The sequence below is a fragment of the Aedes aegypti genome, chromosome 2, assembly GCF_002204515.2.
Source record: "Aedes aegypti strain LVP_AGWG chromosome 2, AaegL5.0 Primary Assembly, whole genome shotgun sequence".
Lineage (NCBI taxonomy): Eukaryota > Metazoa > Arthropoda > Insecta > Diptera > Culicidae > Aedes > Aedes aegypti.
Genome location: NC_035108.1, coordinates 169,646,568 through 169,662,096, shown reverse-complemented (window position 1 = coordinate 169,662,096; position 15,529 = coordinate 169,646,568). Strand labels below are relative to the sequence as shown.

General features: G+C 36.5%; 1 protein-coding gene across 8 annotated transcripts in view; it reads right to left on the bottom strand.

Moving 5' to 3' along the window:
- LOC5572202 (potassium voltage-gated channel protein Shab) overlaps window positions 1-15,529 on the bottom strand; it is a 365,295-nt gene that overhangs the window by 30,072 nt on the left and 319,694 nt on the right. For 7 of the 8 annotated variants that reach the window (XM_021843099.1, XM_021843098.1, XM_021843100.1 and 4 more), the window contains one exon: window positions 15,389-15,502. The exons of the other annotated variant lie outside the window; for it this stretch is intronic. In XM_021843099.1, coding sequence (XP_021698791.1) covers window positions 15,389-15,502 — 114 coding nt within the window. The remainder of the gene's footprint in view (window positions 1-15,388; window positions 15,503-15,529) is intronic. 8 annotated transcript variants of the gene reach the window in all.

The window sequence follows — 15,529 nt, the reverse complement described above, 5'->3', positions numbered from 1 at the left end:
GATATAAATGTGGCATCCTTGAGACCAGCGTGGGCTTTTTCGTACTCTCAAGTCTCTCTTAGTTGTCCACGTGGTATATGGACGGCCCCTAAGCTAGATGAAGTAAGTTGTACATCAAGAGGAGATAGGGGTAATTATAAAAGCCAAACAAATGTTCTTTACAATTATTTGGAATACTTTTTCTTCTTCTTATTTTGTTTGCATTACGTCCACACTTCGACAGAGCCAATGCGCCCTTCCACAGTTATCAAAGCTTTCTTTGACAAATCTGCCATTTTCGCATTAGCCTATCGTGAGGCCCATTTGAGTAAACTCCAGCGATGTCATGAAAATTTTCATTACGAAAAGATTCTGTACTGACCGGGTATTGAACCCTGGCACCTTCAACATGGCTAAACTTTGTAACTACGGACGTTACGACTAGACTAAGGAACCACCCGAACTGCAGAAAACTGTGGAATGGATTTGACTGGTGTATCGCGTCGAAGTGAATGCTTTAAATCGATTCTGTTCTCGACCTTGATCAATTATAGTAAAAACAGTTGAAAATTATATAAATTCATTTGCATTCCGTTTTCTAAAGTTTTAAGAGAAAAACAAATGTTCCTGATATTTAAAATAGTTTGTCAAACAATTTAAAACAAGTCCAAATTTATGTAAGAAAATTTATAGATAAAAAAATTATTGATTGGAACAAAAACATCGATGTTAAGTCACCCAATGCTAGGTTGGACTCTATTATCTGGGGATTTCACTAAGGGTCCATATCCTCGAATCCAGAAAATTATCTTATTGTCAAAAGATTAGATACTTTTCATATTTAAATATTCCCATATATTGAAGAATAATTAGATTTTTCACAATCGATCAATACATTTTCTTAAATTTTATTTGAGTTGAAGCGTAAAATTGTAACAAACTCTTATGGTGCAGTTTCATACTTATATAACGCTAACACTGTTCTAGAATTTGAGAAAATACGGTGTGAATTTGTCTCCCAGAGGATCAAGTCTACCTACTCTCCTTCACCACTAGCGTTTCTCTAATTAAAGTTTTTATTAACAAATTAATATAAAGCTTTGAAGATTAAGTTACTCCCATTATTTTTTTTTTCAACTCAACTATCGAACATATTGTTTTATCGCTGAAAAGCCATTTTGACTGCAGAATTTTCTCCACAGGTAGGAGGATCGTTCAAAAAACGTGTCGACTCACCTTTACTCGACGGAAGTTGTTGGCTGCTAGGTGGTAGTTATTGAACATTGAGAAAAGCCATTCTCTTTACCGATTTAGACAATGAACAGTCAGTGACGTGTGTGTGTGCCAACATAAACAGATAGCAATCGGATTGGTGAACCCCATGTCGCGGTCCAGCTATATTTTCATTCTAAGTAGCATTATTTATCGGTGGCCAATCAGGCTCCTCTAATCCTAATGATATGTTATTGGAGATTGATTCGCTATCCGCGTTCGGTTATAGTCTTTGAGACGCTACAGTTCGTTAAATTTACTCTCTACGTAGCAAGATCTGGGTTGATCGGTGGTGCCATCTGGGTCGTGGCCGGAATCGTTATCGCTGCTGTCATCGGTCGAGCGGAACCGTTTCAGCATGTGTCATACGCTCTTAGAGCGCAACGGAATACATTCGTCGTTCGTGATCTGGTCCTGCCGGGGAGGATTCTGGAAATGAGTAATTGTGTCTGGTGGAACCCTCGGCGGTAGGTGGTAGTGTAAGTGTGTAACCGATCGGAAGGGACTGGAAAATTTGTTCTGTGGAACAAGTAGAGCACCGGACAGGACGACAACGGTGATTTGTATTTCAGTGTTTTTTGTAAAGTAACAAGTTGGTGTTGGTTTGAAAATTAAAATACAAAAATTAGAACACGTGTCAAAACGAAAGCAATATGTGTACTTGATGCGAGAATGTACGTGTGATGCGTGTTTCACATAACATCTATTTATAAAGCGACATTTTTGATGATACATACGGTTAACGCTAAAATAAAGTGCCCACTAGCTTCAATTCACAAAAATAATCGAAAATCTAAAATCTTATCTGAACTAAATAATATTTTTGATAAAGCCCTTTCCGAAGAATGTTAGATTGGATTCTCTTTTTCATAATGATTACTTGAACTGGGGAAAATCCAAGTAAATCATTTATTCCACTTTTGATCTTTTTAGGTGACTTATAGTCAAGTGAGAGACCTTTCAAGACGACTTTGAAAAAACGTTTAGTTTTGGTGTCATAAGTAAAAAAACTGTGCTTCTTCTATTCAAGATGTTTGAGAAGAAGCTCGTAATCTTTGAGAGTTTCTGGCAAATTCCCCTAATGGAGTTCAATATCTCCTGCCTATATCCTTCAAATTCGTAACAACTGACCACGACAAGCGGTTTCCTCACTTGAATCAAAGAGCCTGTGCTAGACGCTGTTTCGATTTGATGTTCGGAAAATTTGTTTAGACCATCGAAATGATTGCTCATTTCTATGCAATTATCAGCATTAACCCTTTCACCCTTGGAAGAAAGTGCGCATTCCGTAGAATCATCCTTTTTTCCATTATTGCAACGTTCAGTGACAGTTTTTTATCTCGCTTTTTTTTAAGGAAGTTGTGAATTCAGAGATTAACTCATCCTTTTGTTCGTGGTTGCAACCATGTTTAGTAAATAAAGGAAAGAAGAAGAGATCTTTTAGGAGCTATTTTTTCTAAGACGGTGTCCAAGATGAATTACCACCGCTTTCACTAACGGGTCCAACGAAAAATAGAAGGCACGTGTGCTAAACAAGGATCGTTAAGAGATCAATAGTTCAAAAATAGCACTGAAAAGTCCCTGTTTAAGTAGCACTGAGAAACACTGTTCTATTGCTTCAGGTAGTTTTGAAAACTTCCGAGAGTAGAGAGAATCTCGATCAAAACCATTGACCCAAGGACATGTACGTCCAAACCATTTTTTTTACTCAAAACTGAAGCAATCTTCTAGAAAATGCATCTTATTGCGCTTGCTATCTGTAATACAATGATAGATTCTCATTCGATTTTTTTTAACTTTGAACAAAAAAACTGGGTTTGCATGTTTGATGATTGCTAATGATCGAATGATGAATTCTTGAGCCTCAACATATCTACTTCAGATAGTAAAATACCAACTTTATCATTAACAAGTATTTCCGGGATGCTCTGGAGCCGATTCCGGATCCTAGAAGAGAGCATTAATCCGATGACTGTTAACCCTATCATGCAACATCTTCAAGATTTGTCGTCTGAAGTAGAATATGATACAAATTGAGTACATGCATGCATCATAAGTTCATTTACAATCGGGATGACGGGATGTTCTATAGCCGATTCCGGAATGTCCTTTTGCAGAGTCCTGGAATTGGCAACAAAGCATCCCAGAAGTATTTTTAAATAAGCCTGTGTTGCAAGAAATTACTTCATACTTCTGGCGAAAAATCTCGCCGATTTGTCGCATTATATGGTTTGAAATCATCGGATGGATGTCCTTTTTCAAGGTCCTGGAATCGGCATTAGGATATTCTGGAAGTACTTGTAGATGACCCTATGATGCACATAATGGGTGGTATGAATAAAAAGCATTGAACTTTACTATATGTAGCATCTACTCAAAAACAAAATCCACAAAGTTTACTGCACTTTTGGTATGAAAAAAAAAACCTTTCGAGCATGATCTTTTACAACATACAGGTAGCGCAGATTGGGGTGGATCGCTGTTTTCGACGGCCAAAACATCTAGTACTCTGGATATGCATCCTAGAGGTTTGGTGTCTTCGACAAAGTATTTTGGAATAACCTGTACTACATTTTGACTTATTCAGATTTGATCTAGATAAGTGAAAACTGATCTAGATCAGTTTTATCTTTTGATAGGAGCGTCCTAGCAAAAAACTTTCTTCTGCAAAGTTGTTCATTGAGGCATTTTAGATATTTCTTCCGAAGACATTTACACTCTATCACTGACGTGGATAGCGCTGTACATTAGTAGTGGGGCTATTTTGTTGTGGCGGTTTGAAAATTTGATGAAAATATGTTAAAAAATGCTTATATTTAATAAACTTTTAATGAATTTGTATTTTCCAAATGTATTTCAGAAACATATTGCATGTTGACAAATATGTTTTGAAGAAGTCATCTCTAAACTGGTGTTCTAATAAACATTTAAACGGAATTCAATATAATTTGTCCCATATGTGTATCTACACCTATCTATCTATCCTTTGATTTTTATTACAGTAATAGTTTTGTGTTTAATAAAAGCCATATTATAGGATGCAAATGAATGAAATACCGTTGTTGGGGGTGAGAATGGGTCAAAAAGGCATATGTACGATTTGTTTATTGAATACCTATCGCAATTTAGCTCCAATAGACTTTAAATTTGGTGTGCATGTACTTTGATGATACATTAACAACTGTTCAAAAAAATAAAGAAAAATATTTATTCACAGTGGCACTACAAGTGAATGGAAAAGTACCCAATCTCACCCCATAGAGGGGGTGACATTGGTTCACTGTTATTGAAATAAATTGTTTTTGAGAACATGATTACAAAACCATTCACAGCTGAAAAATATTACGATGTAAACAAGACGAAAAGATATCTAAGATGTTTTACAAGTATGATAAACCCACTTAAAATAACGAATAAACCAAAAATTTGAAGAGCTATGAGAAAAAATATGAGACCCAATATTTATCGTCAAGTTCACATAAATTTTGTTGTTTTTCCCCTCAAATTATCTTCAAAGTCTCATCCCCATTGCCATAAAGTCTATTCAGTCTCCCAAAGGTGTTCTGAAACAGTGATTATTTTAAACCTTCACAAATAGTTATATTACGGTGCGACATTTCTCGATCAATACATTTCAGGCAGATGTTGACGTCATAATCCCGGTATTTCAGCGATCCAACTAATTTGTACTTTCGTTAGATGTTTCTATAATATGAAAACACTAATAAATAATTAAATTAAAAAAAAAAATCCAATTGATAAAATTTTACAATGTTGCTGCGCATGAGACACAGTTGCTGAGAAGTTGTCAAAATGCGTTGCATTGTTATTCGATGCACGTAATCCTCAAGTAGACTTGTTTGATGTTTCAGAGATGCTGTATTTAGAAAGAATAAACACATCTTAATGAGGAATGAGAACACCCGGCACCGTAAAATGTCAAAAAAGTGGTCTTGCAATTTCATTTACTACTAGTGGTCCCGGCAAACTTCGTCTTGCCATCAAGTAGGCCGTTGAAAAATGTCATGGAACCTCCTATACAAAATGAGATATTAGTACTCTCCCGTTTAACCTAATTTTCCGAAAACTTCCTTAAACTTTTTCGTCGCACGAACACGTCGGAACCCTTCAAGAATACAGCAGAGAAAGAATTGTTCAAATCGGTTGTCCCATTCTCAAGCCATTTCGTGACATACAAACACCACTCCATTTTTATTTATATAGATTGTTCTTGCTTGACCCAATCTCACCCCCATTTTTAATGTTTTAGACATCGTACCGAAAAAAAAAATTTTTTTTGTGGAAAAATCAATTAGATTCCGGAAAATACTTGTCAAGTGTAGTGAAAAGACTTTCAATACAACGATAGAGGTTAAAGTACATGTGTTATACTTTGCAGAGGAGAAATTTAATGTTGTAAATTTTATCTAGTTTCAACGTACAAGTTTATTGATATAGCAAACAAATACTACTAATTGAGTGCTTCGTGAAGCCCAAGCAGGACAGTTCGGTTTTGCGTCGTCCGATTGATTTTGCTGACGGATTCGCGCGTATTTTCGTTGCCGGATATTTTTTTCCCCTGTTTTGGAGCGCCTTGCTGGGTAGTGCTTTGTGAAGCCCAAGCAGGACAGTTCGGTTTTGCGTCGTCCGATTGATTTTGCTGACGGATTCGCGCGTATTTTCGTTGCCGGAGAATTTTTTTTCCCCTGTTTGGAAGCGTCTTGCTGGGTAGTGCTTCGTGAAGCCCAAGCAGGACAGTTCGGTTTTGCGTCGTCCGATTGATTTTGCTGACGGATTCGCGCGTGTTTTCGTCGCCGGAGTTATGATAACATATTTTTTCTTGAAAGCGTAACTTTTATGTAATATTAAAACAAACTTTGTATGGTTCGTCACTATAAGTGTCGGCATTATGCTTTTTTCTTTTACAACTTCAATATACATATATTTTTCTCTTTTTGACATTATTAAAAATTATCTCTTGAATTGTTCGACATTGTGAATGTTGACGTATTTTCTAAAACTTCTACCATATCGAGACAAAATGCACAGTAATACTCATATGTAATTTTCAAACAAACTATGTATGGTTCGTCACTACAAGTGTTGGCATTATTCCTGTTTCATTTAAGTTAAAATATATACATGCAATTTTCAGTTTTCGTCATTAATAAAAACGTCTTTTGAATTGTTCGACATTATAGATGTTGACGTATTTTTTCCAAAAACTTCTCGAGACAAAAATACAAAACTAGCTTTAAATACAAGTCGTATATTTCCCCCTTATCCATGGATCGCATCACCGACCAGAGGTGACTCCCAGATCTTTTCCTCCCTCACTAATAAACACCCTTCCCGTGGTGGTTGTGGAGATGCAGAGGTATTCTCGGTCTCTAGAAGCAACAATCATTACACCCTAACATTCCTTCCCCATCCCAACTGACTGTAAGGACTTGGCCGGCGCCGTTATTGATCAATAATATTAGATCTGCTAAAATTGCACTTCGAGAGTAAGCGGAAACTCCCATCCCTTATTCATTTGGATCGTAGTGCAATTCTTACCAGTTCCGATCAATCACGGAGTAGCAACCATTGACATGTACAGTCAGTCTATGCTATGCTATGCTATGCTATAGCAAACAAAAACTACTATTTCTAAAAAAAGTATATTGTGATGAATTATGTGTAACAATATGTTCCCTAACATATGAATTATTGATTCTAGTGATATCAGCGTTATTAGCTGAAATATTTCATAAATCATAATTTTACGTTTTGCCCCAATCTCACCCCTAGACCCATTGTCACCCCCATCGACGGTACGTCAAAATTTTCAAAAGTTCGTATAGTTGTGTTTTTTTTTCTAAATCTAATTACTTCTTCTTCTTTCTGGCGTTACGTTCCATCTGGGACAAAGCCTGCTTCTCAGATTAGTGTTCTTATGAGCACTTCCACAGTTATTAACTGAGAGCTTTCTTTGCCGATTGGCTATTTTTGCATATGTATATCGTGTGGCAGGTACGAAGATACTCTATGCCCTGGGAATCGAGAAAATTTCCTTTACGAAAAGATCCTTGACCAGCGGGATTCGAGCCCACGACCCTCAGCATGGTCATGCTGAATAGCTGCGCGTTTATTGCCGTAGCGGGGCTATCTGGGCCCAAATCTAATTACTAATTCTTTAAATATGGAAGTAGATTAAATGATATATATATCCCATTTTAAATCACATACTGATATTACTGTTTTTATTACGATCGCAAAATTATTCTAGCAAAAAAAGCCCCACTCGGCCCTGCTTTATTTTATTCACGACAATGAAACTTATGTTTTTGACTAGTCGTGGAAAAAAAATAGCTGCCAGAAAGTTTTTTTGCTAGGAAGCTCCTATCAAAAGATAAAATTGAATTAGATCAGTTTTCACTAATCAAGAGTCAAAAAGTAGTACAAATTATTCCAAAATACTTTGTCGAAGATACCAAACTTCTAGGATGCATATCCAGAGTACTAGAGGTTTTGGCCGTCGAAATTTTCAAATCGCGATATCTTTTCTGTTTCTTGATATTTTTGCACCATTTTTTCACAAGATCTCAAAAAACTTTTCTAGTTTGAGAATCCGTATCGAAATTAATAATTGGTTATCTAGTTTTGAAGATATTCCGATGTTCCTTGGGGGACTGACATTCTTCATACAAAATGTCTTTGGCGGCCATTTTGTGTTTGGTCAATTTATCAAAAAAATAAAATGTGTACTACACAGTACCAGGTAGTAAGAAGCTACCCTGAAAAAATAATAAAAATCGGTTCAGTATTCTTGAAGAAATCTGAATATTACGATATGAGGTTTTTAGAGTTTTCAAGATCTTTATTTGTCCAGCGTGGTACGAGAAACAAAGAAAGACGGCTGCACCAAATTGCTTCATTTTTTCACAACATACTCGCATTAATTTATCATTCCGAGGAGTGAATATTCGAATACGACTAAAATTCTGTAGCCTGAGATATTTACGTGGGTTATGGCTACGCATCGGTCCTCCAAGGATTTTTGGAATATCTCCGGATCCAAATGACCAATTATCAATATCGACACGTATTCTGAAACAAGAAGAGTTTTTCAAGAATTTGTGAAAGAATCTTGCAAAAATATTGAGAAACAAAAAAGTTATCACAATTTGAATATTTTTTTAGCTGTAAAAAATGGAGCTGCCGGTTGAGGTGTTAATAGAAGCCGAGATTCGGCATACTCTAAGCATAGTCTAAGAAGCATCTCCAAAAACACCATACAATTTTGATGAGAAGTCTCTGGAGAACTCCGATGTACTCCCAGGAACGATTTATAGAATATTTTCAAGAGAAAGAGAAACTCGTTTAAGAAATATCTAGATGAATATACATGAAATCCCGAGAGGAATCCCTGGGCAAAAAACGAAAAGCTTTTTCGAATTACTTCTATGATAATATTCTGTTGACAAAATATTTGCAGAAACTTTTTGAGGTTCCTAACAGATTTGATAAAACCTTCGAATATTTTCTGGCAAGATGTTTTTCAAAAGGCTGATTGTTTGGTAGACTCCATAAGTTTTCCATTCTATCATGATGATATTTTTGTATAAATAAGAGCGCTGGAGAGAATCTTTGAAGGATTCAAACACAAGATCACTTCCCGTAATGAAAAGCATTTTTTGCATTGTCGCCTCTGGTTACGCTCATTCACGATAAATCATGTGAAAATTTGGAATGTGAATTTTGGAATTTTAGCTAGATATCTGTATATTATGAAGAGATTACAGCAACATAGAATATTGAAATTACTAGATTTTTTTAGATTCCAGTACTGAGATTCTGATGTAAAATTCGAAAATCTTAGAAACAACTTCTCAAAGATTCCAAAACAATTTTAAAATATCAATAACCGAATCGAATGCCGGATTTTAAATATTGCCACAAGAATCCCAGAAAAGCTCACATTATCCCATAATTATTATAACAAAATCTTAATTGTCTTTCGAAATCCCAGAATTTCCGAAGAAATTCTGGAATTCCAAAGGAAATCCGAGAATCTTGGATGTCACGTAAATTCCAGTATAACATTATAAATTCCTGAGTTTCCATAGACATCCAAGGATTCCTTAGAAACAACATAATTATCGTAATGCAAACATTCCCGTGAAAATTCAAAATTCCTACGGTAATCTTACCGGAATCCCAAAACTCTTTATCAAATCTCAGATATTTTACGGAAATCTCAAAATATCTTTCGAAATATCAAAGCTAACATTATTTTTCCTCAAGTTTCAATTATTCCATTCAATTCAACAATCTTAAAGCATGAGTAGCATTTACCTCTGAAGCTAACTGCCAGTAGCTTTGTAGTAAATGCTACTTTTATTCATACCATTCATTCATACCCTACTATAGTTGTTTGTAGTATGTTCGAAAGGTGCAGTGAAGTAAAATGACACAAACATGTTCCACATGTAGCATTTACTACCGAGAATGTAGTAAACTCAACTTTACTACATTTTATTCATACCGCCCAATTACTCAATATACATTATTATATTCTCAATATACATCGTTATATTCTGTCGTAAAATCTTCAAGATTGATGTGTCACATGATATGTTTTGTGCTGATAAAATTTTGGTCCCCAACTGATGCCCCAGGAACCGGTCCCAGGGAATCCAGAACTGGGCAGAATGGTTCTGATTCAGTAAAGATCCGGAAGAAATGGATCATGTTTCAGTTACAAACAATGTAGTTTTGTTTGATCCGAACAAGTGATTCAAATTGTCATCAAAACAGACGAAAAACAAACAACAAAGCAAGCTCACTCACAACCGTTTGTCCCAGCTTTTGCGGATAGGTATGCAATCAAAAGCAAAATTGTCATGACAATCAAAGGAAGCAACATTGTTGCAACCTTTTCAACTCGCGATTAGTCAGTTATTTAAAGCACAAAACCAAATTTGTTTTATCGATGCTCTTCGAGTGTTCACAAACACGGAGAAAGTTGTCGAAAAATGCAATGCGAGGCTCAGAAAATCGCACCACGTGCGGTGATCGATCTTTGTCATATTATGTTTAAGTGGTGATAAACTGATGTTGCGGAATAAAATTGTTGCAACAAGAATAGGAGATGACAATGTCGTTGTTGCTGCTTATTAGGTGACAATTGATTCACTGATCCGATTATTTTTTTCAAAACATACTCGCATTAATGTATCATTCCGAGTAGTGACTATCCGAATACGATAAAAAATCTGTAGCGTGAGATATTTACGTGGGTTATAGCTACGCGTCGGACCCCCAAGGAATTTTGGAATATCTCTGGAGATGATCAATTATCAATATCGACTCAAATTCTAAAACTGGAAGAGTTTTTTGAGAACTTGTAAAAAAATGTTGCAAAAATATCAAGAAACAAAAAGTTATCGCGATCAGAATATTTTTTAGTGGTAAAAATGAAGCTGCCGGTAGAGGAGTTAATCCTCATAAAATTTAAAATTTTGTAAAAAAACAGATTATTTTTTTGGCTGTGTATGACTAAGATCATTGTTAACATGAAGAACAAATATTTTAACGAGAGAATTTCCAGCTTTGATGAAAGATTTTATCGATTTTTGTGATTACAAAAAAAAAAAAAATAAAATAAAACAACTGGGCACTTTAGCGTTGACTGTATGTAGTGATTTGGGAATATCCTGATAGTACGACAGGCTAAGCATTTCCAAATACAGTTTGTCATTTGTCAAAATGGTTAATGCAGTGAAAGGATTTTTTGTAACATAACGGCACAGCCTCTTTCTTTTCATAGCGTGATGTACTATTGGATATAAGACTTTGCGTATAATGTTTGGCGTTGTTATTTTGCATAATGGGCTCAAATTATGCTAGTATATGACAAATGGATTCTATGACACTACCCCGAACGCCACTACCCCGAATGCCACTACCCCGAACGCCATTACCCCGAAAGCCATTACCCCGAATGGGTCATTACCCCGAACGCCACTACCCCGAATGGGTCACTACCCCGAACGCCATTACCCCGAATGGATAACATTTTGAGACATATTCTAGTTAGAGAGTGGGGAGATAATTGTACGATTCCTTTCGAGTATTTTACGAGTTTGGGTCAAAAATGTATTTTCAAATATTTGAAGATAAAAAAGCAGCTAGTTGTCCAGCAAATAATTTTTACACACTAAGTTTTGTCCTCTAATTTTGGGAAGATTCACACAGCCACATTGCAATGCTCTGAAGAACAGCCTATTTCGAAAAGAAGGGTGAATTTATTATGAGAAGGATAGCTACAATATGTAGTAAATTCTCTTATTGGACGTCGGTAGCCTTTACTCATTTTTATAGGTGTCGGGCATTAAGATTAAGATCTTCTTAAAGATTTTGTTTCGTAAACGATGGTAATGGAAGTTCACCCTGAGATAGTCGCTGCAAGTTTTGTTCTATGGAACCCGCCTAAAAACCAACCTAATAGACGACCGTTTCGCTATCGCACTTGTATACTTGTACATGTTAGAAAAATCGGCGGCCTCTGATTGACGCTACAGTAAGAACTTTTGTTGATTTGTGGGATCATTTATTTAAATTTCTGTGAGGTACCCACAAAAAAAATTTTTTTTTGATTCAAGATAATGAAGAAATGTTGATGGCAGAAAAGTGGTGAGTAAATCCATAAGAGACCTGTCTGTTTTAATACAAGGAGATAAAAGAAAGGGAAAATTTCCGATTATAATTATAGCAGGAATCACTTAAGTGAATGCCTTCAAGATATATTCCTTTATAAAAAGCTGTTCTATATGGAAATATTAGTAACTAGCTTATCCAACAAAATCGTGAAAGAACAGCCTATTTAAAAAAGAAGGGCAAATTTCTGGTGAAATGTTTGCAGCTAGGACGTGAATGATCACTGTAACAACGTGATGCTATGACACAACCTATATTCATAAGAAAGAAAAATATTTGTTCAAAAACAAAATTGAAATATGAACACCACCAACAAGTCCAAATACCGGTGATTATGCATCTGTTAAGCAACATCATATTGAGGGTTATGGATTCGAATTCCTTTCAGTCAATAAAAGGCTTATTTTATTAAAGACCATTCACAAATTTCGTAACGCTGAAGGGAGCAAAAAAGTTTGTGGGTGGTTGTCCTCAAAATGTTACAGCCCATTCACAATATGTAGAATTTCCATACAAAAAAAGTACGAGGGGGTGGGTAGGTGTTAAAAATGGCAATTTTTGACGAAATGGAATTTGTGAATGAACCCTTGAATTGCGAAGGTGCCCACTGAGCTGATAAACAGGCACTGTCTCAGAAAGAATGAGAAGAGTATAGTTGCCATCAAGATATTTCGAAAGAATAGCTGGCATATACAAGAAGGGAAAATAGGGGAACTTACGTATTCTCGGCAGCTTAAGCCGATGCCGTGCTTCTTTTATAATTTTCTCGGACATCAGCAGATAAATTCTGTGTTTGTCTATTTACATTTATGCGTTGCTCAATCCTCTATCGATTTACACCGACAGACTTGTCAAAAGGCTTTTGGAAACGTTTTTACAACGCTGCGAACATCCCTTGTCAGTGTGACTATTGTCGGCAGCCTCATTCTCTTCGGCAACTTTCCCATAACAACTGCTGGTGAATCTCTTCGGCAGCTCCAAATCAGTCGCATTTTGAGGCGTGCTCATTTGAATTGATGGCATCTCCGGCGATATCGTTTGTTTAGTCTCGAAAATCTCGCCAGCGGAAAGCGGGCAGAACAAAGAATCATCTGAATGTTTCCACTGATGTGTTTTGATAGAAAAATACTGTGTATTTGGCGTTTGAAATTTGGTTGCCGATAATAGTCGAATGGTGCCGAAGCCGTAAGTCTCCCTATATGATGAACATTTTAACGACGAATTTTATGTGTCATTAATTACCAGCCTTCATTTGAGACGCATTTTTGCACGCAAAACAAGATACTGTACTGTATCTCATACTATTCGGGGTAATGGCTCATTCGGGGTAGTGGCGTTCGGGGTAATGACCCATTCGGGGTAATGGCTTTCGGGGTAGTGACCCATTCGGGGTAGTGGCGTTCGGGGTAGTGGCGTTCGGGGTAATGGCGTTCGGGGTAATGGGATGGAGCCGACAAATGTATGCTACATGTCTTTATGCAAAACGTCTTTTATTTTTCGAAAGAGGGCTTTCTTAACTTATAACAATGAATGTTGAATACACTCTTGTGCAAAAATTGGAGTTCACCCCCTAAAAACCATACAAAAGTGTTTTGACCATATCTCTGTAATTACATGTCCAACTGAAACTATCTATGGCGCATTCAAAAGGCACTGAGTTATTCTAACTTCTAAACAGTTTTTAAATCTTATATATAAAAGTTTTAAAGTTGTGACATTTTTCAAAAACACGCTGAAAAACATGATTTATTTCCTCAACATATGATCGACCATGGGAACTACGCGTTCTGTGGCGTAGGTGGTTAATGCGCCCAGTCTAGCGTTTTGGGAGTCGTGGGATCAAAGTTTTACATCTCAATTTGTCCAAATTGACTTTTGTATTCTACGATCTTCAGGTTTTTTTTTTTCAAAACACCGTCGGCTGGTTTAAGCCGTAATAGACATGCAAGCATTTCTGTATATTTTTTAGAAGGATGAACCCAAACTTTTGCATGGGAGTGTATGTATGTAGTACTTTTAGAAGGTAGAGTGATCCTTTCGAGTGGTGTTCTGTCAAGCGCTTTCTGTGTAGAGTGAACGTGTTAGTGCATCGTGTTAGTCTAAATGGTTGTCAACATGGCTGAAATACGCTCAAATATGCTTTGCTCAGCTTAACGTGTGCGGACAGAAATACTTGACTGGTTAGGATGTGCTTGTTACACGAGATACAATTATTCCTAGCAATATTGCTATAGCTATTATTGATTGATATTTGTTCTCATCTTCATTGGCTGTACTAAGCTGTTCGATTTTATATGGCGTGGAATATCAGTCAACGTCTATCCAATTCGACTGTGCGAAACGAATGTTTCATGTTAGGAAAAGTTGGTGAAATTAAGTGTCTTACACATAAATACGTCATTTATCATAATTTTCATAAATACGATGGGTAGGTCGGGTAGCTTTCGTGCGATCCACTTCACAAGTAGGGACAACAGTATGGAAGCAAATTGAGAGCAAAATCTTTTCAACCATCCTACTGCGAAGCTTTTGAGTAAAGGTTCAACGGATGGAAAAGTTAGCGCATTATTATGCTATTCACAAAAACATTTCTCACTTGCGGTCGTCATTTAACACTGAATTAGATATGCTGGAGACGCAGCCTTCGTTAGGAGTTGGTTGGAGCCAAGGAAGAATTATTTAGGATATATAGGGTGCAAAGCAAACGTGTCTTGTCAAACTTGGGGGCTACTAGGCGTGAAATTATAAGGGGCAATTTAGGTTAATAGCGTGATAATTTGGTTAAATTTTTTATTCATCATTATCATTTTCTCTGCCTCTGATGCGGCTGGTGAAGCTCTGGAGCCATCATGCTAACAGGGCTGAATATTTCCACATGTTGCAACTGAATGGCAAGCAGCGCTGATGAGAAGGGAGGTTCCAGTGGTATTTCCATGCGCTACGAGCAAAGGTCCTGTCAGATTGATGTATTTTTAGCAAAACGACGACGGCCGAACATCTTTCTAAATGACTTTTTATGAGCTTGAAATAGCAATATCGCTGCGTGCCTCATTAAGAAGGGAAGGAAGTGATTCAAGCCATTCCTGCTAATGTGCTTTATTGGAAAAGGCACGCCCTTAGGGATAGATTGCGGAAATGTTAATCAGACTAGAAACTAATAAACGAAAAATTAAAGAAGTAGAATATTGCTACAAATTTTCCCTATGTTGTAATAAATGTCATATTTTGATGTTCATCTAAATGTGAAATCATAAGATGAAACAAGACCTAATCGCAAATCTATAAAATGGAAATGTATATACAATCAAAATATTCATAACATTATGAGGTGGTATTTGTACCAAAGTAGAAAATAAGGGGATTTGACATCTACGAATGGATCATTCAAAAATTACATCAAGTAGGTAATACAATGGAAGAAGAAAAAATGTACCTTTGACGTGCAAAAACAACACTCAAACTCGGATGGCAGTTCAGTATCGGATTTGTCCCGTTTACTAGTGGAAGAAGTTTCTAAAGCAACTTGACGGCGTAGTTCTTCTACTTCCTAGAACGAATTGTTGGGGTAGTTAGG